The 23,413-nt window shown below is 40.6% G+C and overlaps 1 protein-coding gene across 3 annotated transcripts in view; it reads right to left on the reverse strand.

Annotated features, from left to right (window-relative positions):
• Positions 1 to 23,413, reverse strand: part of TAF4B (TATA-box binding protein associated factor 4b) — a 158,900-nt gene that overhangs the window by 71,942 nt on the left and 63,545 nt on the right. For all 3 annotated transcript variants that reach the window (XM_075826320.1, XM_075826319.1, XM_075826322.1), the window contains exons 5-9: positions 22,127 to 22,249; positions 8,967 to 9,056; positions 5,789 to 6,028; positions 4,155 to 4,290; positions 300 to 396 (exon numbers count right to left, since the gene is read on the reverse strand). In XM_075826320.1, coding sequence (XP_075682435.1) covers positions 300 to 396; positions 4,155 to 4,290; positions 5,789 to 6,028; positions 8,967 to 9,056; positions 22,127 to 22,249 — 686 coding nt within the window. The remainder of the gene's footprint in view (positions 1 to 299; positions 397 to 4,154; positions 4,291 to 5,788; positions 6,029 to 8,966; positions 9,057 to 22,126; positions 22,250 to 23,413) is intronic.

Below are 23,413 nucleotides of genomic sequence, written 5' to 3' on the forward strand. Positions count from 1 at the left end.
TGCTTTGTGAACTACTGCACATGCTCGGCAAGATTTTGAAGCGCAAATAGTATATTGCCCATAGAAACAGGAATTAAAAAAACAGACAATGTGACCAAACAAGGTATAGACTTTGTGCACAAACTATAGAAAATCCTTGATAAAATTAAGTTGTTGAATTTTATAAATTTTAGAACGGGACATAATGAACCTTATTTAACATAACCGGAATACCCCTTTAAAATTGCTTATCCAGTCGTAATTACCCACTTTCTTATGAGTTTTAGAACCCCTAAAACTTGAATTATTTTTTTTATTACCTGAAGCATGACATGCTATTCTCTTTAATGGGAAGAGTAGATGCTTGCAGGGATATAACTTTATTTCCTGGTATGGTGATTTGTTTCACAACTGATGCTTGAAAGGGAAAGAAACAGAGAAAATCAATTAACTAATACTTTTACAAATGGCTACATTACCTAAAGCATGAGTTCTACATGAAAGTTACTTGTATAAGAAAGGGCGCATAAAATATTTTGTTTCAACCTAGCGCTTCAGCTGCTTCGTTTTAGCGATTGGTGGGGGTCTCCGTGCTCGGACCCCCACCAATACAAAACTTCTGGCACGTCATTATGCCATGTCAGAAGTTTGTTAAACGTTTAGTTACACTTGAATTTTTCCGATAAACTAAAAGACCAACAAAATGGATATATGAAATTACCACATGGATTAAAACCAGTCATAGATTTAACTAGCTCTAATTTAAAAGGGGTCTTCCTTGGCTTATGGTTCATGCTGGGAAATTAGATTGACCAAGATTTTCATAAGCGTTTTCACCTACTCAAAATTGCCTGATTTAATGCATTATCAATAGGCCACTATGTGCTCATACTTGCAACTTCACCAAGTATGTAGAATGGTGCATGAATGAGCTTTTCAACAGCACAAAGCTGCATCCATGGAATAAAATAAAATAAAAAACACAAAAAAGTTTACAGAACATGTGAACGCATGTGGACTAGTTGGCAGAAAAATATAAAAAATTCTGAATTTGTTCAGCTGTACTTTACTGTGCATAAATTATTCCCCAAATGGCTTTAAGCTTGATAGAAAAATACAATACATTACATAAATGAGTACACCCCCTCTAAACATAAAGCTATATTTCTAAATGATCACCGTTAAAATTCATCGAAGGATATGAAAATTGTAATTTATTAACCATATACTTAACTCAGAAGGAAAGGTCATTAATGAGTAAAATAAAGAAAATGGGCAACTTTGTTTTAATCTAGGGTTGCAAACAGGAGTAATCCCTTGAGTAAAGGGGTATTCCCATCTTGGAAATCAGTTAAATTACTACATAATGTAAATATACATATTTGCAAATATATTTTTTTCAAATTTGCAGTGTTCGTGAGATGTCCATTCTTGTCCATCCCATGACTGTATCGTTGTATTCACGGTCTCTCCTATGGTTACAGACACCCCCGCAGTCCAGCAGTGGTGGCATCGCTTGCGCAGATGAGTCTGTATATTGCCCTATGTGTGAGGCCGGGTTGTCGGGAGCAGACATTGCCTGAGCATGCGCAGCAGCCCCTGGTTAACGCTCTCCACTTTAATAGAAGTAAATAGGATGGCTCCCAGGCATTCAAAGTAGCTCCCGGCCTGGCCACCTCTCTCCACCGTAATAGAAGTGAATTAGATGGCTCTCGGGCATGCGCAGTGGCCTTGGAGCCATCCTATTCTGCTTTACTCAGCAATCCCTGCAGAGCTGATTTTAGCAGGGATTGCCATTCATTTTTTTGCAGACCAAGTTTGCCAATATAATCTTTTACTGTAGCAATTCATTGCCTATTGCCGGGGACAGAGTGCCACAGACATATAACACGAGGTAAGGCTATGTTCACATCTGCATCAGGGCTCTGTTCCAACGGAGCTTTCCGTCGGAACGGAGCCCTGACTGACACAAACTTCCGTTTCCATCACCATTGATTTCAATGGTGACGGATGAGGTGCCGATGGTTACAGTTTGTCTCCGTTGTGTAAGGGTTCCATCGTTTTGATGGGATAAATACCATAGTTGACTACGGTATTCATCCCGTCAAGACGACGGAACCCTTGTAAAACGGAGACAAACTGAAACCATTGGCACCGGATCAGTCACCATTGAAATCAATGGTGATGGAAACGGAAAGCTATGGTTTCAGTTTGTGTCAGTCAGGGCTCCATTCCGACGGAAAGCCCCGACGGAACAGAACAAAACTTGCATTAGCTTTTAAAAACACTAACAGTATTGAGGGAAAATAAAAGTTGGAGATGGGTATAACACTTTAAATGAAAAAAGAAGTCATATTCTAGCACTTAGTGTGTCTTCTGTTACTTTTATGTACTGCGCTCACCCTTCGTGACATGGGGTGTAATAGTTCACGACATATTCTGTTTAACTCCTCAAGGATGGCCTCCTTGAGTGTGACGGGGAGAGCTGAAGAACATTTGTTTCAGAATTCCCCATAGGTGCTTAAGAAGATTGAGGTTGGGTGACATGATTGGCCACTGCAGAAGTTTTACCTTGTTTTTTCTTAAGAGTGCAGCAGCTGCCTTGAAAGAATGTTTAAGGGCATTGTGATGTTGAAAAAGTTTGATAGCCCAGTGTGTGTATAGCGAGGGTAGCATCTTCTCTTAAGATTTTGCAGTACATCTGCCATTGGTTAAATAAAATACCCCATACTTTTAGATCTTTACCACCGCAGTACTTCACTGTGGGGACCATGCACTTCTCACCACACATTTAAGATGTCACAGATACAAAAAGATTGACACTGGTCTGATCAGACCAGAGTATGGCATTCCAAAGGTCTTACACAGTATGAGCCTTGACAAAAGGTAAACGACTTTCTGGTGCTTTGGCTTGATCAGTGGCCTCCTGCATGGAAGATAACCATGTATTACACTACTATGCAGGATGCAATGAAAATTGCCACAGTTTCTGAAAACGGAGACCCTTGCTCAGCGATTCTTCTGCACTTTTCTCAGCAAAACTTGCTCGTCACCAGATAAAAGCTTATAGTGGCGGCCTGAGGGAGCTTGTCATAAGATCATCTTTTTTGAACTTCTGTTTTACTTTTGCTACTAGGTTCTGACTTAACAGTGATTTGATCATCTTCATGTACCTTTGTTCTCTTTTGTGCAAATCATTTTTTATTTCTCAAGTCTCCAGACAAAACTCTCCCGTGTTGTCCTATTTTTGCCAGAATTAAATCGGACAGTGATTCAGTGGAATTTTCTAATTGTCAAACACCATTTGGAGTGTGATGGGTTAACAGATTTAATTTTCAGGAACTCATTTTTGCAACATGGCCTCTTATCATTTTATAAATAATATTTTCTTGTTTAGTATTGACATGTTCCATTGGGAACTGCTAATCCAGAGTTGGTGGAGAAATACATGAAATAGAAAACCTTAATGGTTTTATTTGTAAAGAGAAATAGCTGAATTAGGTTTCATTTATGCAGTGTACTAGATCACCTGCACTTCAAAAGGTGGGTTAGAAGGAGGAACGATACTTTACATACAATGTATAGTATGTGTTTGTTGCAATACATATTCAATCTATAGTTATTTTTCCTTTTTATTAATCAAAGATCTGTTGTTTCTTATTGTGGATTCTGGTTAACGCTACGGGTCCCACAAGGGTATTCTCGGATGAAAAGGGTGAGAGAAACGAACACAGTACTAGAAGCTTCCGGAGAGTCATGCTGAGCCATAAGATACATGGCTGCGGAAAGCCTATTCCTCATAAATGTACTCACTACCAAGCATGGGATAAGGTCCCAGTGAAACAGGCCGCAACAAATGTGAACTTCTGTGCTACAGAAATGGTGTGCTGAACTATACTTGGTGGTGTGTACGGTTCAGGTGTTTGGAGACGGTGGCAGATCCCCAAAAGCGGTGAAAACCTCCTAATCCACTGGCCCTTAGCGATCCTGTAATGTCCGTGACCTATCTATTGCTGACTGCACATTTTAAAAATGTGTGCAGAAACTATAGAACATTTAACACCTTCTTACATCAAATGTTTATCTGTAAGCAGCTGTAGAAAAAAAAAAAACGTCATTTTTAGTTTTTGTTCCCGGGAGCTATTAAAACATTACTGATTAACGGAAAAGTGTACCTGGTGTCAGGTGCCCCGTTTGTATTAGGGTATCCAGAGACATGTGTTTTTCTCCAGGTTTGTTAAGGTTAAGTGTCGAATTGGGGGGCAACGTGGTCACTTGCTTCACAATCCCACTGGTTGGCTGATGAACTACCTGCAATGGTAACAACAATATTAGTAGGCACAAACAGGTCCTCATTTTAAGCAGTCCATCAACATGTTCAATCAACCAAAACTGCTACGAGGCTTGTGTGTCTAGCCCTCAGTTTACACACATCACGCTCATGAATCCTCAAGCGTACTTTTGTCTGGATATGACAACAAGAAATCTCACCAGTTGTTTACAGTAATATCTAGCAACATAAACTTGTCCAGATGGCCTTAATCCCTTAAGACACGCAGGCCTATCAGACCGCAAGTCATGTAGGCTTCACGATTCATCATTAATGCAGTTTACTCAAATGTCATGAAATAAAATCGGCAACATTTTCTCTGCAGTTTTATTTCATCTGGAATTAGATCACAGATGTCAAATGTATTGTGAATGTGCTTTTAAAAAGAGATAAGAAAATACTTTTACATTTTACCAGAGACCGAATTTATGAAAAAATGGTTATGCAAAAGATGTGGACATCATATACGATGATCGTGATGTAAAACCCAAATAAAATAGCACAAAGTGATTGATTCTAATGTGTAACTGTCAAAGCAGAGGACCTTTACAAAACACTAGCACAAAAGAAAAAAGGAATTTCCACTTGAAATTTTCTATCAAAATTTTTTTTCTAAGTATAATGTATGGATGTGAAGCTACTTTAATGAAATTCCATGTGCACACAATAGAAAAGCCTACAAAAACACATGTTAGATGAAAGGGGTCATATGATTTAAGAAAAAAGTTTTTTTGTTTCTTTTTTCAATACTACTCAGAAACTGCTTATGTGAGTTGCAATACCAGATACAGCCTATAAACAAGTGTGGCGCTGTTTCCGGGATAAAAATATACAACCTCATTAGAAACATATCAATAAATTTAAAAAACATTACAGACTCTTAGGCTTCGATGAAAAAAGGCTATTTTCTCACTTTTCTGAGAATATAAATGTGTTTTTGGCATTCGTAGTATTGTTTTCCCATGCATTTTTTAAGAAAAAGAAGGATAAGGCTATGTTCACATATGCCGGATTTAAAGAATCTGTGGCAGAAAACCGAGACGCAAACAGATTCCTGCTGCAGATGTGCAAGCGGATCCACATGCGTATTATTCAATGGGGCTAATCTGCGGCTTTTCCAATGGGAATCCACGCAAATAATGAACATGTTTTATATTTTAAAACAACCCCAGTCCCTTGTATTGGGTGCCGAATATCAGCAGATTTGGTGAGGATTTAGGTTCAGAATCCACACCTAAATCTTCATCAAATTTTGAATGTGTGAACTTAAACTTTTCAGCTATACCTTTCTCCTGAGTGTTTTAATCATTCTTGTAAGGAAAAACCATGCTCAATAAGCGTGAAAGCCCTCATATTATGTAAACAGTCATGTAAGTCTCATGTATTAAGTAAGGACAAACCTGAAGTTCCAACTACCCATAGTGTCCAAGTATAAACCAAGAAAGGGATAATAGGAAAGGAAAAAACGTATTCTCTTACCACCTGCTTTACGTTCACAGGTTTCAATGTACCGAGAGGCTGGGGCACAGAGGTAGTTTGGTGGACTTTCACTGGGCCAAGACCTGTAGAGCCAACTGGTTTCATTGTCTGCATGGAAGTGGATGGTGAAATCTTGACAAAAGAGACCGAATTTGTAGCACTCGTTGGGTTTTGTTGTCCACACTGCAAGATAAATTCCTGGGAATTTGGCATGAGACGGCGCAGTGAAGGAAGACTTTTCTGTGTAGAGTGAAAAAAAAATTTCAATTATACTTGCAATGTGTGAACATTAACAAAGCAATTTGTATACAGATTTATTGGGGAAAAAAATAAAATAATTCACATACACACACACCTCTTTGAAAAGACCCCATATAACTTAGACCAAATTTTTCTGTGATGCATTTTCCCACCATTATTTTCTTTCAAAGCAGCCCCTCTAAAAGCAGACCACCGCTTAATAGGACCAAAGCCCACTTTTTTCTAGCAAATTTTTCAGTGAGAACCCCTTTGAAAAGAAAACAAATTGGACTTACATGCGCTGTGAATTATCTGGACGTGGGTTTGCGCCACGCTGCATCATCGGATTAGCGGGAGCAGGAGGAGGAGACTTGCGTGGCATATCGAAGGAGAGAAGCTGCCAGCATCGCTCCGCATCACTGGAGCAGAGAGCAAAGCATTTCCAGCACCATGGAGGGAGGAGGAGCAGGGAGGCTTTCAGAGATGGGGAGGGAGCAGCACGTGTCATGCTGCACTGTATAGCCTATGTAATTACTGAGCAAGGGAGCCTGTAGACTGCCACTGAGGTGCCAAGGTTAGCAAGGAGGAGAAAATGGAGAGTGGAACCTGACTGGGGTCTAAGAGTAAGGGGAGTCATGGTGAGATTAGGGTGTAGCCCTGCTGCTGGGACCAGGAATGAGGGGTGCCATGCTGGGGACCAAGAATTACACAGTCATCTTGTACTGGGAAAGAGGGGTGTCACTATGGAGACTAAGAAAGAGAGGGGGCGACCTATGGCTGTGTGTGTGCACTGCAGCTACTTGTGTACAGAACCACGACTGTTTTATAGTCTGGGCCTGGTTCTGTGTGATATGCTGATGTGATGTCGAGCACCGCTGCTATCACAACCGTCAATACCTACACTTGTTGTAAACAGGTAATGGTGTAGGAGAACTTGCATGGTGTACTACCAGAGAACTTATTAAACACATGAAAAAAAAGACATGATTTTGGGGTTTTTCGTCATTATGTGTGTTCTGTAAATGTTAGATGACTGAATCAGACACTTTAACATGTAGTCTGACTACCCCCAATAAAGACCTTTTTTTTTTTTTTTTTTACAATTTTGGGTGGTCGGCTCAGAGGTTTCACTATATAGGCACCAAATACTTCAGTCAGACAGACTTCTAGATAGAGAAAAGGCTTTCTGTATTAATGGGTTCCACCCAGATCTAGGAGAGAGAAACACTGACGGAGCAGAACAACGGAATGGCAAACGCTGGTGTGAACCCAGCCTAAGACTGTTATTAAATCTTAAATCCTTATAGAGGATGGAGTTCAGCTTTGTGATAGCTGCTACCTATTCCAAATCCCCTGCTTCCTAGTCCACAGGCATAGGATACTATTGTAGCTGCCTGCATCTATAATAAGGCGAAGCTCACTGGATACATATTTTTATAGCTCCCATTATAGTCAATGGGATCAATATAAATAGAACCAAACTAAAAATCGTATCTAAACACTAGTAAATATGCAAAAAAAATAAACAAAACCTAGTAGTTAGATACAAAAAAGGGGGAGGGGATGGTGGAGGAAAAAAAAAAGAAAGAGGAAAGAAATAAAAAAAGGGGAGGGGGAAGGGTTTCATCCATCCAACCAAAACGTCATTAATTTTCTCCAGATAAACAGAAGACAATATTTTGGAAGGCATTAGAATTCTAGCCAGTGAAACCAGATGATGGCAAAAGGTTCTGTAAACTTCCAAGACACTGGTCAGATGCACCATCCTCATGATGTTGGCGATCCTAGCAAATGAAAAACCCAGAGAAGATTGCTCCTGTCTATGTCCTTTAACCAGTTCAGGACCGGGCTATTTTGAGCCTTCAGGACCAGACACCGTTTAGCCCTTTTTAGCACGCGTGATTTTTGAGATGTTTTTTCCGTAGATAATGCAGGTTTCTTTTTTCTATCGTTTTTATACACATCCTTTTTGCTATTTTAGAATTTTTATTCATAAAGTTTGAAAATAACAGTAAAAAAATATGCTTTTTTACGTTTCAGCTATTTATTTATTTTTGGTAATAACAGTTTTACCCTAAAATAGACCTTTTATTTGTGATAGTCATTGTCTACCGTAAATTTTAATATATTACATGTCTATATTAGGGTAATTGGGTCAGCGCTAGCGTTACAACAATCATTGGCGGGGGGGGACGGGACGTTTTTTTTTGGGGTGGGTATTTTGTGTATTATTAATTTTTTTTTTGCACTTTACTTTACTATTTTTTTATTACTATGGTCAGTCCCTCAAAGGTCAAAAAAGACCTTTGGGGAACTTTATATATTTTTTTTCTTTCTTTTACACAATCTTTTTCCACTGTAACTGGCCACAGTTACAGGGGAAATCAGACCTTTCATAGTGACGATTGTCACTAATAGGGCTGTGCTGGGTCTAGTAAGACCAAGCAGCAGTCTATCAGTAACGGCTCCCGGCGATCATGTGACCAGTCACATGAACAACGGGAGGAATAAAGACAGCGGCGCGGCCACTATTCATATACACAGCGTTCATTGAGCGCTGTGTAAAAGAGATCGGAGAAGACAGAAGCAGCGAAAGCTTAGGGTCTCCTCAGGGTCCCCGGCAGTCACTGACAGCCGGAGACCCAACATTCAGCTGCCCGATCGCTCGGGCAGCAAGTTAAAACCAGAGCCGTAAGAGGTCTATGGCTCGGGTTTTAAGGACCCTGACCGCTGGCCGTAAAAAAGCAGCCAGCGATGGGGAACCAGGCTATGTGAACAAGTCGTAATTTTTTATAGTCGCAATGGCAAACTGGTGGCGAGGATTGATCCAGCCCTGTGTTAAAGGTAACATAAACATAGCAATATTATTATTTCAATATCTCAGGCTTTCTTATGCCAAATTTCTACAGCTCAGGAGAGGAAAGGAATATAAAAATACCTTCAGAAACGGCACTAGATAAGGCTGTGGTGAGGACTTCAGCTCCTTGTACAGTTTTGTAGTAAATTCTTCTGGTTCAAGTTTTGAATCCTTGAATATGAAAAACATACAAAAAAAATAAATAAAATAAAAAGAATCATCTTCATCTTTTTTTTTTTTTTTTTATAGTTTGGCCCCTGTGGAATTTTGCAATTTTTTTGTAGCACTATATGGCACGCCATTTCTTTCAAAACCACAGCATGCCCAATCTCTCACAGTTTTTACATGCAATAGTCACGGTTTTATATGGGGTATACATCAATAGGAGGCCATGGAGAGCAATGGAGATATCCCATCCAGAGACCTTCCTGTACAAGTGAGCATCGTGTCAATATAAAATCCTAAAAGTTAGGGATGGAAATTTACCACATTTCAAACTTTCAATTGTGAAAAAATAGAACCTTTTATAAGGTTTTTTCCTTAGAATAGGCCATCAGTGTTTGATTGATGGGTGTCCAATCGGTCAGTAGAATGAAGGGGCTGAAGAACTTTAGCATGTGCTGCATCACTTCCATAATATGCAAGTGGTATACAATTAAATGGACTAAGCAACAGTGTTAGGCGCAGCCAGTCGTACGGATGAGCCACTGCTCCTAGATAAACAATGGAGGGGACAAAGTCAATAATTAATTGCACTGCAGAACACTTTGATAGTCTTGAATGCAGCAAAACCACAAAAGTAGGTTAAACTTCCAAAACATATCTCAATAAAAGTGATAAGCGCAAACTTGAAAACAGTTAATTTAAAAGATCCCAAGCGATTGATCCAGAGAAAAAAGCAGATCTTCCAAATACACTTAAAGGGAACCGGTCACCAGCATTTCACCTATTAAACCCGCAATACCAGGTGGTAGTGGGTGAAAAATATTTCTATATAACCTATAATTGTCTTCTTCGCCGGCTCTGTACCTTTAGTATTCAGTTTTTTAGTGTTCTCACGCCGTATGCTAATGAGCATAAAAACGTCACATCTTCGTTTGAAGAGTCATATCTTCATTCCTCACGTCTTTCCGAGTTTACCCCGCCTCCTTACTTTTGATTGACCGCTCCTCGCCTTCCCCCAGCACAAAAAATCCCGTGCTTGTGCATTAATGTCCTCTTCTGGCACGTGCGCACAAAGGCACACCGGATTATTATGATAAAAGTCGTGAAATGTTTGCAGACCGTTATTTACAGTCGGAGAAGGAGTTTAGGAGAGGGGATAACGGCAATTAACGTTTTTTTTTCTTTTAAATTTATTTTTATTGATTTTCTGTTAAAACACTAACAAAACATGTAAGACAAAATCGGAGAACAAAGAGATGCATCACTATACAATTTTGATCATAGCACATAAGATACAAAATAAGGTACAAAGTAAAGTACTTAACGGCAATGAACTTTTGATAGCAGCGGCCAGTGAGGGATAAGTAAAGTTCAATAGGTGAAATGCTGGTGACCGGTTCCCTTTAAGTGTATTAAATGAGTAGGATGCAGTTTGTATCCACAGGTTGTCAATAGATACGTCACCAGAATAACAAATCTCGTCTTCAAGACTTCCTATACAAGAAAAACAGAGACAAACGGGCTCCTACGATGAAGTATTGCAAGAATTGGGCTCTTATAGCCCTATGGCACAAATAACTTATTCTACCCACAGGATTTACAACAGATAAAAGCATCTAATAAAACAACAGTGTGACATTCTAGATAAAAACGCACAACTCGAGTTTTGCCCTCACAGCTTCTTTCAGTTCATGACCTCCGTTAAACATAACACTAGATATTTATATCATCACGTTTACTCAATCATATACATAAACCTCACATGTTAAATAGACAGTACTCATAAAATGGTAGTATTACATATATACATTCCCATAAAAATTAACATACATAAATTTTATGTACAAAAAAGTCACCATGGTTGCCAATCGACACATAAGAAAACCGCTATATTTAGAACCGCTTTACAAATAGACTTTGCCTGAATGGTACTATTATACTCAGGGACGCAGTGTATGGTGCGATATTTAGGGGTATAGTGTATGGCACCATTAGAATTTTATCTTCGTTTATAGTTGCGGAAATGTTGGAAAGGTGAGAAGCTAATGAAATCTTTGTGGCAAACTCCACAGAAATGGGTTGTGGCTGGGAGAATTCGTCATGAGGTCTGGACCGGATGGATAAAAGAGAAAAAAGGACTAGAATCTGAGAAGACGTCACCTGTGAATCACTGGATTTATAGAGTAGCTGTCACCTCTCCTGACATGTCTGTTATAGGAAATCCTTGTATTCCACAAAAAGTCTGTGTGTAGTCCAGGACTAAATGACAAATGAGTGTTACCATTCCCCTTGCCAGGAGGGCGTGTCCCTACACAGTGTGATGCTGTCAGAGATGGTTGGGGACTTCCAGTATGTAGGGACACAGCCCTTTGACAAGGGGAATCGTAAAACCCATTTGTCAATGCTCGCACAGAAAGGTGGTGTTAATTAGACACAGCGTGGCAGGGCGGTGGTGGTGAAGGGTTGCCTAAGTTTGGTTAACAGCCCAGCGACAATGGTCTACTTAATCTGCCACTGAGGATAATAACGTAGTCTATATCACTCTGTAATATGGTAGGTCGACACAGTGGACAACAAAAAGTTTCATTGGTATTGCTCTAGATTTATTTTCATTCGTTTTCAAACTAAATAGCTTAGTGCGGATTTTTTTTCATCTAGGACCTAATCAATTTGATCAATATGGGTCCTGTCTGTATAGTAAAGGGAATTTCACTTACTATGTTTTTGGTACAATTGTGGGTTTCCTTCCCCTTTCCAAATATTATCTTGTGATTGGATATAAGAGCCCATGGGACTTCCACATCATGTGGCTGTTTATTAACGAATACATAGTATTTGGCTTGCTAAACAAGTGGTTTGTATATCAAGTGGAGTTACAAAACCGGAGTTAAAAAGAGGAGGTAAAGCCCCTGTAAGTACTCTTCTTTTCATTTACTTTAACAACTGTTCACTGTTTTTTTGTAACTGGGATAATGAACAGCAAGATTGGCGGTTTTCTTCAGTGCACAGTTTGCCATAAGTATGCACGGAGTTCCAGGGTGAATACCTCTGTGGCAGATGTTAGCATGTTGTTCGCCTGAAAGCTCGCATTAGAGATCTGGAGGAGCAAAATGCAACACTGAGGGCGATAGACAATCTTGAGCGGAGCATGCTGCTGACTGAGCACGCAGTTAGTCGGGCAGAACTGGAGGGTGAAGACATGGGTCAGCAGGACCAGGCAAGAAGCTGGGTTAATGTAGTTAGGGGCAGTAGAAAGGGGTCCAAGAAAAGGAAGGCCTATCCTGTTTAATATTACAAGCAAAATTGCCAAGTTGGGTGATGATGCGAGGGTATCGGTCTCAGAAATGGCAGCCCTAGTGGATACTGATCTCCCTAAGGCCCCATTCACACGAACATGTTTTTGCGTCCGCAATTCCTCCAAAAATCCACGGGAGAATTGCGGACCCATTCATTTCTATGGGCCCATACACACTATCCGTGTTTTCACGGGTCCCCGCATGTCTGCGACGCATAAACTCAGGAAATGTCTTATTACGGCCTGCAAATTCGATGCGGACATGCCCATAGAAGTCAATGGGCCCGTGGAAAATGTGGATACACCTCCGTGTGTCAACCGCAGTTTGCGGATTTGCGGAAGTGTTGCTAGGCAACGACCGGGAATGAGTTCTGTCGTTGTGAAGGCTGGAGAGGGTGTTGGAAAGCAGCAGAGAGCAGCATGGCTTCTATGATCAGCGTTGAGAAGTTAATCATTCTGGTCCAGCACAAGCCCGGTCTATGGGATAAGCACCTGGAAGATTATGCTGACAGGAATCTAAAAGAGCTTGCCTGGCAGGAGGTCTGCGGTGAACTGTATCTGGCAGAGTGGGAGAAGGTAACAAAAGCGCAAAAGAAACGCATGGGTACGTTTCACACCTTGATGCTGTTTGTTATTTTTTAAAGGGTACTTCTGTCATGTCATAGTGACATGTCTGAAGTTTTGATTGGTGGGGGTTGGATCACTGAGACACCCACCAATCGCTGAAACAAAGCTGCAGAAGTGCACGTGAGATTGCTTAGTTTGTGCGATTGGTGGGGGTCTCATGGTTCGGACCACCACCAATCAAAACGTGACATGTCACAATTAGGGCACGGGCAGAAGTGGTGGAATTGCTGTCAAATTCAATGCAAAAACTGAAATCTGTGGCAAGTCGGCTGTCTTTTCTGCAACGTCTGAATTACCTGTCAAATATGCAAATGTTGGTGCAGATTTGTTGCGTAAATGCCCCAAATCTGCACCAACATTTTCAGAGGAAAAACTCTGCCACGTATGGTCGTGCCCTTACATTTCAGAAGTTCGAGTAACGTTACACTTCAAATATGTTGATCTGTGATTTTTTATTTGATCTCATAGTTGACTACGTGAAAACACGTTGGAACACGTGCCGTGACCAAGTTAAGCGGGAGCTAAATGACAAGGGGAGGAGCGGAGACGGACGGCTGAAAAAAAGACCCTACCTCTACACGAAACAGCTGTCGTTCCTGCTGAATGTCATGGAGGTTGGCCCGTAAGTATTGCTTATATACTTTGATCATTGTAGTCAGGGCATGTAGTGATGCATGCGAGTATGTTAAAAGAGTACGTATTGGTGTGCCCAATTATACGGTCTATTCTTGTCCGGGTGCTGCCGCAGGTCTGAGTACAGCATGTTGAAATGCCCCTTCCTAAGCCGTTTGGAGACAATGGGGTGAACCCAATATCTCCTCCTCCTCTTTGGTTCTTCGTCCAGCATTGGTGGTTGCTGTCCAAATCGTCTTGAGAGGAGCCAGTACAGGAGTACATCATCCACATCAACAGAAGACATCTTCGCAGTGAGGAACTGCCAAAAACCACAGCTATATCAGCAGCGCAATCTGACAGAACTCGCACAAAGCAAAGACCAGCAAAAATGCACAAGGAAATTGCTCCTGAGCGATCATGTGACCTTCTAAAAGGGGTTGGGACAAGCTTTTGACATCCTGTTGTACCTAGGCTTTTTTTTTTTTATCCGCATTTTGCGGATTACACACGGATGAACTGCGGAGGACATTTCACGGAACACGGTCCTGGAATTTGCGGACCAGAAAAACACTACGGTCGTGTGCATGAGGCCTAACAGTCGGGAGAGCAGCCCAGCTGGTAGTCGGCAGGATGGTAATGCAGGTAAGGCAAGACAATTGGTAGTTGTAGGGGATTCTATAATCAGGAAGACGGATAGAATAATTTGTCGCCAAGACCGCCTCAACCTAAAGGTTTGCTGTCTCCCTGGTGCCAGGGTTCGGCATGTTGTGGAACGGGTGGATAAATTACTGGGAGGGGCTGGTGATGATCCAGGTGTCGTGATCCATGTGGGTACCAACGACAGAATAAATGGTAGGTGGAGGAGCCTTAAGAATACTTTTAAAGAACTAGGCTACAAGCTGAAGGGAAGGACCTCCAAGGTTGTATTCTCAGGAATACTGCCTGTACCATGCACATCACAGGAAAGACAGCGGGAGCTCAGGGGGTTAAATGCATGGCTTAAGTCTTGGTGTAGAGGAGAAGACTTTGGGTTCCTAGAGCACTGGGCTGACTTTTCATTGGGGTACAAACTGTATTCTGCAGATAATTTGCACCTAAATGGAAGGGGTCCGCTGTGCTGGGGGAGAGAATTCTAGCTGGGGTGGCTGAGTATTTAAACTAGGGCTGAGGAGGGAGGTCAATGTACAAAATATAGGGGTAGTCAGGTTAGAGAGGGGTGAGACTATATTGGTGGGGGGAGAAACAGAATGTGGGGAGAGGACTAGACAACTGGATAAGGAGATCCTTTTGTTACAAAACAGCAATGAAAATAAAAATGCCCAAATAATGTCAAATAATCATATTTCTGATAATAAAAGTGAAAGGCAAGTTAAAGTGTATGTTCACAAATGCCAGAAGTCTAGCAAGCAAAATGGGGGAGCTGGAGTCCTTGATACTGGAAGAAAATATTGATATAGTTGGTGTTGCTGAAACATGGCTAGACTCTTCTCATGACTGGGCTGTAAATCTAGAAGGTTTTACACTTTTTTGGAAAGACAGGACAAATAGGAAAGGCGGTGGTGTATGTCTGTATATGAGAAGTGATATGAAGGCGAGTGTGAAAGAGACAATAGTGGGTGAAGACTGTGAGGAGGTTGGAACATTGTGGGTGGAACTAGAAAGGGAGGTAAACCCTGAAAAAAAGTACTTTTGAAGTAATCTATAGACCCCCCAATATAACTGAGGAGATGGAAAATCAGCTATAAAAACAGATGGAGCGGGCTACACAGGCTGGTACAGTAGTGATAATGGGAGATTTTAATTACCGGGGTATTAATTGGTGTCATGGTTCGGCTTCAACTGCAAAGGGGAGACATTTCCTCAACCTGTTGCAAGAAAATTTTATGGGCCAGTTTGTGGAAAACCCGACTAGAGGTGAAGCTCTGTTGGATCTGGTCATTTCTAATAATGAAGAGCTTGTTGGGAATGTCAATGTTCGTGAAAACCTCGGTAACAGTGATCACAATATAGTTACATTTTACCTATACTGTAAAAAACAAACGCAGGCAGGGAGGGCAAAAACATTTAATTTTAAGAAGGCCAATTTTCCCAGGATGAGGGCTGCAATTCAGGATATACACTGGGAAGAACTAAAGTTAAATAATGGGACAAATTATAAATGGGAGATTATCAAATCTACTTTGGGTAATTATAGTGCAAAATTTATTCCTATAGGTAACAAGTATAAACGACTAAAATTAAATCCCACATGGATTAAATCCCACCTTCTGTAAAAAGGGCAATATATGACAAAAAAAAGGGCATTTAAAAAATACAAAATCTGAGGGTACAGCTGTAGCCTTTGTAAAATTTAAAGAGCTTAATAAAATCTGTAAAAATGTAATAAAATTAGCAAAAATACAAAATGAAAGGCAGGTGGCCAAGGATAGTAAAACAAATCCCAAAAAATTCTTCAAGTATATAAATGCAAAAAAGCCAAGGTCTGAACATGTAGGACCCCTAGATAATGGTAATGGGGAGTTGATCACAGGGGATCAAGAGAAGGCAGAGTTACTAAATGGGTTCTTTAGCTCTGTATATACAACAGAAGAAAGAGCAGATGATGTAGCCGGTGCCAGTGCTGTTAATATATCAGTTGATATACTGAATTGGATGAATGTAGATCTGGTCCAAGCTAAATAAAATAAAATAAACGTGCACGAGGCCCCGGGACCAGATGGGTTACACCCTAGAATTCTTAAAGAGCTTAGTTCAGTTATTTCTGTCCCCCTTTTCATAATTTTCAGAGATTTTCTAGTGACTGGTATAGTGCCAAGGGACTGGCGCAGGGCAAATGTGGTGCCTATCTTCAAAAAGGGCTCTAGGTCTTCCCCGGGAAATTATAGACCAGTAAGATTAACATCCATCTTGGGGAAAATGTTTGAGGGGCTATATACAGTATTTTGTGACAAAAAGTAGTATTATAAGTGACAGCCAGCACGGTTTTACTAAGGACAGAAGTTGTCAAACCAACCTGATTTGTTTTTATGAAGAGGTGAGCAGAAGCCTAGACAGAGGGACCGCTGTGGATATAGTGTTTTTGGACTTTGCAAAGGCATTTGATACTGTCCCTCAGACGTCTAATGGGTAAATCAAGGACTATAGGTTTAGAAAGTATCATTTGTAATTGGATTGAGAATTGGCTCAAGGACCGTATCCAGAGAGTTGTGGTAAATGATTCCTACTCTGAATGGTCCCCGGTTATAAGTGGTGTACCACAGGGTTCAGTGCTGGGACCACTATTATTCAACTTATTTATTAATGATATAGAGGATGGGATTAATAGCACTATTTCTATTTTTTCAGATGACACCAAGCTATATAATATAGTTCAGTCTATGCAAGATGTTCTTGAATTGCAAGCGGATTTAAACAAACTGAGTGTTTGGGCATCCACTTGGCAAATTAAGTTTTATGTAGATAAATGCAAAGTTATGCATCTGGGTACCAACAACCTGCATGCATCATATGTCCTAGGGGGCGCTACACTGGGGGAGTCACTTGTTGAGAAGGATCTAGGTGTATTTGTAGATCATAAACGAAATAACAGCATGCAATGTCAATCAGCTGCTTCAAAGGCCAACAGGATATTGTCGTGTATTAAAAGAGGCATGGACTCGCGGGACAGGGACGTAATATTACCACTTTACAAAGCATTAGTGAGGCCTCATCTAGAATATGCAGTTCAGTTCTGGGCTCCAGTTCATAGAAAGGATGCCCTGGAGTTGGAAAAAATACAAAGAAGAGCAACGAAGATAATAGGGGACATGGAGAATCTAAGTTATGAGGAAAGATTACAAGAATTAAACCTATTTAGCCTTGAAAAAAGACGACTAAGGGGGGACATGATTAATTTATATAAATATATTAATGGCCCATACAAAAAATATGGTAAAAATCCTGTTCCATGTAAAACCCCCTAAAAAAACAAGGGGGTACTCCCTCCGTCTGGAAAAAAAAAGGTTCAACCTGCAGAGGCGACAAGTCTTCTTTACTGTGAGAACTGTGAATCTATGGAATAGTCACCGCAGGAGCCGTCACAGCAGGGACAGTAGATGGCTTTAAAAAAGGCTTCGATAATTTCCTAGAACAAAACAAAATTAGCTCCTATGTGTAGGAATTTTACCTTCCCTTTTCCCATCCCTTGGTTGAACATGATGGACATGTGTCATTTTTCAGCAGTACTAACTATGTAACTATGTAACATACAACAGTGAATATATATTTGACATTACTAGATCTCAATTTTTTTTTATATTAAATGTGCTTAATTCGCAGTCTATTTGTATAGAGGTTCTAAGTATAGCTGTTGTCTTATGCATCGACCGGCAACCATAGTGACACTATGTACGTTTTTTGTTCATGAAAGCCGTGTATGTCCATTATTACAGGATTATATATTTAATAGTAGCATTTTATGAGTAATGTTAATATATGAATTTTAGGTATATAGTAGAGTAAACATGATGGTATAAATATCTAATGTTATGTTGCAGAGGTCATGCCCCGGAAGAAGCCGTGGGGGTGAAATTAGATTTTGCAGTTTTTTTTCTAGATGACCATCACAATGTTTTCTTTTTTGCACGCTTCTCTCTGTTAGAAATCCTTTGGCCAGAATAAATTGTTTGCGCTACAAGAGTCAAGTTCTCACAGTACTTCACAATAGGAGCCAGTTTTTCTCGGTTTTTGTTATATAGAAATTCTTGAAGACAAGATTAGGCATCCCGGTGACTAATCTATATTGACAACCTGTGAATACGAACTGCAGTGTGCTTATTTTAAACACTTCAGTGTGTTTGAAAGATCTGCTGTTTTATCTGGATCGATCACTTTGGATCACTTTGAAGTTAAGTAGTCTCAAGTTTGCGCTAATCATTTTTTTTTCTGAAACAATAGGAACCAGTAAGTGCCGTGGATCCATCATGCTGCCAATTGGCAGGGGTCAGACGCCCACCGATCAGAAACTGATGGCCTATACAGTGAAGGAAATAAGTATTTGATCCCTTGCTGATTTTGTAAGTTTGCCCACTGTCAAAGACATGAACAGTCTAGAATATTTAGGCTAGGTTAATTTTACCAGTGAGAGATAGATTATATATAAAAAAAAAAAAAGAAAATCACAGTCAAAATTATATAGATTTATTTGCATTGTGCACAGAGAAATAAGTATTTTATCCCCTACCAACCATTAAAAGTTCAGCCTCCTCCATACCAGTTACACGCTCCAAATCAACTTGGTGCCTGAATTAAAGACAGCTGTCTTAAATGGTCACCTGTATAAAAGACTCCTGTCCACAGACTCAATTAATCAGTCTGACTAACCTCTACAATATGGGCAAGACCAAAGAGCTTTCTAAGGATGTCAGGGACAAGATCATAGACCTGCACAAGGCTGGAATGGGCTACAAAACCATAAGTAAGACGCTGGGTGAGAAGGAGACAACTGTTGGTGCAATAGTGAGAAAATGGAAGACATACAAAATGACTGTCAATCGACATCGATCTGGGGCTCCATGCAAAATCTCACCTCGTGGGGTATCCTTGATCCTGAGGAAGGTGAGAGCTCAGCCGAAAACTACACGGGGGGAACTTGTTAATGATCTCAAGGCAGCTGGGACCACAGTCACCAAGAAAACCATTGGTAACACATTACGCCGTAATGGATTAAAATCCTGCAGAAATATACAGCCAAGGCAACAAAGGAGTGGCTCAAAAAGAAGCACAGTAAGGTCATGAAGTGGCCTAGCTAGTCTCCAGACCTTAATCCCATCGAAAACTTATGGAGGGAGCTGAAGATCCGAGTTGCCAAGCGACAGCCTCGAAATCTTAATGATTTACAGATGATCTGCAAAGAGGAGTGGGCCAAAATTCCATCTAACATGTGTGCAAACCTCATCATCAACTACAAAAAACGTCTGACTGCTGTGCTTGCCAACAAGGGTTTTGCCACCAAGTATTAAGTCTTGTTTGCCAAAGGGATCAAATACTTATTTCTCTGTGCACAATGCAAATACATATATATAATTTTGACAATGTGATTTTCTGTTTTTTTTTATTTTATATAATCTATCTCTCACTGGTAAAATTAACCTAGCCTAAAAATTCTAGACTGTTCATGTCTTTGACAGTGGGCAAACTTCCAAAATCAGCAAGGGATCAAATACTTATTTCCTTCACTGTATTCATTGAGAGTTTGTAAATCTTAGAAAACCCCTTTGAACAATTAACCCCCTTAAGGACACCGCTAACTTTGAGAGTGCAGGATTCTTATTTTGCCTCACTGTGTTCCCACTACTATAAAATTTAAATTTTTCAATTTACCTACTTATAAGGTTTCTTCCTTGCTGAACGAGTTGTATTATTTAGTAGCACCATTCTGGGGTACATATCTTAACTTTTATTACATATTTTTGGGGTAAACGGCAAAAAAACAACAATTTCATCGTTGTTTTATGCATTATTTTGTTTTTTGTTTTTTTTTAATTGCTTTCCGTGTGGTCTAAATAATGTGTTACGTTTATTTGGTGGATCGTTACGGTTTACGGGGATACCAAACATATATAGTTTTTTTATATTTATTTCATATTGTATTCAATAAATGCAATTTTTATGGAAAGATTTGTTTATTCTTTATTATATTTGTCAGTCTATTTATTTCTCTAACCCCACTGTAAAACTGTATAAACTTTTTTAGCAGATGGCTCCATTCTCGTCCTGTGACAGTGGGCGCGCGTGATCAGGAGCAGGGCAACGGCTGAAATACACAGCTGCAGCCCCACTCTAACGGCGGAGAAAAGAGAAACCTCTTCCCTCCGCTATTAACCCCTTGAATATCGCGATCAAAACTGACCGCGGAATTCAAAGAGAAAATGAGAAGGCTGGACACCTCTTTGATCGCGTCACAGGAAGCCCCTGTGACGCGATCGGGGTACATGACATATATGAACAGATAGCCTAGGGTTCATTAAAGGAACCCAGGGCTGTCTGACTATATTGCCTGTTAGGGCATACCTCAGATTGCCTAACAACTGCCTGTGTATAATCAGTACAAAGGCTAATGTACTGACATATAGATAAATAGATATATGCCAGTACATTAAAATTAAAAAATCAAAATGAAAAATCCCCCTATAGTATTAAAAAAAAAAAAAAAAAAAATAAAAGGTTAAAGAAAAAAAATATGTAAAAAGAAAAAAATACACAGAAATGCACATTTTTTACAATTAATAAACGTTAGAAAATGTAAGTCCCAAAACATCAAATATACACATGTGGTAAAGCCACGACCGTAACAAATGTATAACATTTATCATGATCAGTGTATGGTGTAAAAAAAAAAAAAATACTGTAGCGTAACTGCTTTTTTTTCCCCTGCATTTTTGCCAAAATAAAAATTTCTATAAATTAAACGATAATGTAAATGTACCAAAAAAATGGCACCTACACAAAGTACAACTCGTTCAGAAAAAACACAGTCTCATACACCTGCGTTGAACAAAAAAAAGTTATGAGCGCCGGGATGCAAAGTGAGAAATATAAAAAAATTGTTCTGTCCTTAAAGGGGTTGTCCGAGATACAATCATATTTTCAATAACCCCTTTAATGCATGTAAGTGATAAATGTAAATACATTTGTAATATACTTACGTTTGCAAAGTGGCCCCGTTTCCAGATCCTGCCGTGGGGAACTTGACTGGCGACGTCACTCTCTGCTCTGGCTCTGCCGCTTTGTTGATCTTGGATTCTTTGCCGGGTATACGACACGTCACTTGTGACGTGTTGTATATCGGCTTGTTCTGTTGTAACGCGCATGCGCGGCCCCTGCTGTTATCTCGAGAACAGCAGGGACTGCGAGAACAGCAGTGACAGCGCATGCGTGTTACAGGCTGTGAAGCAGAACAAGCAGATATACACCACGTGACAAGTGACGTGTCGTATACCATCCGAGGTCTCTCTGGTTCGAGACCATGTGATCGGGATACGACACGACAGTGGAGGAGGCTGAAAAGGTGACGTCAGAGCTCATGTGATCAGAAGGAAAAGGCAGCCAGAGCAGAGAACTGAAGCAAGATTGCACGGGTAAGTATATTATACAATTGTAAATATGTGCAATGTGGTTTTAAATGTACAAAAAAAATAAAATAAATCTCGGACAAACCCTTTAAGGCCAAAATTGGGCGTGTCTTTCAGGGGTAAAAGTCTTAGGCCCCATGCATACGACTGTAAAAAATACGGTCCGCAATTACGGACCCACCCGGTTCTATAGGCCGCGACACCTTTACATATCGCTACAGAAGGGTGTCCGTACCGTAGAACTGTGCCGTGCATTATGGAGCATGTCCTACTTTTCTTTTTTTACGGGCCGTGATTCCATACTTTGTATCGGAGCACGGCCCGAAAATGCGGCCCGCATAATGGCCGTGTGCATGAGGCCTTACTGCATGTTTTGTATTATAGTGTAAGTTAATTAACATATTTCAATCAGAACAATTAAATCTTACAAGCAGGTTTTTCACCAGGTTTTTCACATTTTGCCCCATGGTCAGTGACTGAGGTCCACTTGAAGCCAGTTTTATTAACGTTGCGAGAAAATTCTTGCACTTCTTCACATTATCCAGGACTTCCTAGTTAAATGACAAGAACATTTGATAAAGGTGTACATTCTGAAATATAGCAGGGATCTGCACATAGACTACTAATATGTTAATAAAAAAAAGCCTTCTAAAAAGTGAATGGAGCGGTGGTCGAGCATGTGCAGTACCACTCCATTCACATAGGGCTCCCTGGGACCCCCATTCTCAGGATCATCAGGCTCCCAGTGATTGGAACTCCACTGATCAGAGATTTATCACCTATCCCGTGAATAAGGGATAAATGATGTTTATAAGAAAACCCCTTTTGTTCACACTGAGTATTTTGCAGAGTTTTTTGACGCGGAAACCTCGTCGCAAAACTCGGCAAAAACGGCCCGAAAATGCCTCCCATTGATTTCAATGGGAGGCGTCGGCGTCTTTTTCCCGCGAGCAGTAAAACTGCCTCGCGGGAAAAAGAAGCGACATGCCCTATCTTCGGGCGCTTCCGCCTCTGACCTCCCATTGACTTCAATGGGAGGCAGAGAAAGCGTATTTCGCGGTGTTTTATGCCCGCGGCGCTCAATGGCCGCGGGCGAAAAACGCCACAAAAAACTCAGCGAAAATCGGCGTGCAGTGAGAGGAAAATCTGTCTCAAACTTCCAAACGGAATTTTGAGGCAGATATTCCTCCTGCAAAATACTCTGTGTGAACATAGCCCACAGAGTATTTTGCAGGAGGAATATCTGCCTCAAAATTCCGTTTGGAAGTTTGAGGCAGATTTTCCTCTCCCTGCACGCCGATTTTCAGTGAGTTTTTCGCCCGCGGCCATTGAGCGCCGCGGGCATAAAACACCGCAAAATACGCTTTCTCTGCCTCCCATTGAAGTCAATGGGAGATCAGAGGCGTAAACGCCCGAAGATCGGGCATGTCGCTTCTTTTTCCCGCGAGGCAGTTTTACTGCTTGCGGAAAAAAGACGCCGACGCCTCCCATTGAAATCAATGGGGGGCATTTTAGGGCCGTTTTTGCCTTGTTTTGCGACGCGGTTTCCACGTCAAAAAACTCGGCAAAATACTGAGTGTGAACATAGCCTAAAATAGTAACTATCGTTTACAATTTTTTTTTTTATAAAGCAATAGTACAAGCGTACCAGTTATCAGGCTCCACTGCCCCCCTCCCCTGCCTCATGCACTGATCACTCACTCGGATTAGACAAA

This window comes from Rhinoderma darwinii, chromosome 5, assembly GCF_050947455.1.
Source record: "Rhinoderma darwinii isolate aRhiDar2 chromosome 5, aRhiDar2.hap1, whole genome shotgun sequence".
Classification (NCBI taxonomy): domain Eukaryota; kingdom Metazoa; phylum Chordata; class Amphibia; order Anura; family Rhinodermatidae; genus Rhinoderma; species Rhinoderma darwinii.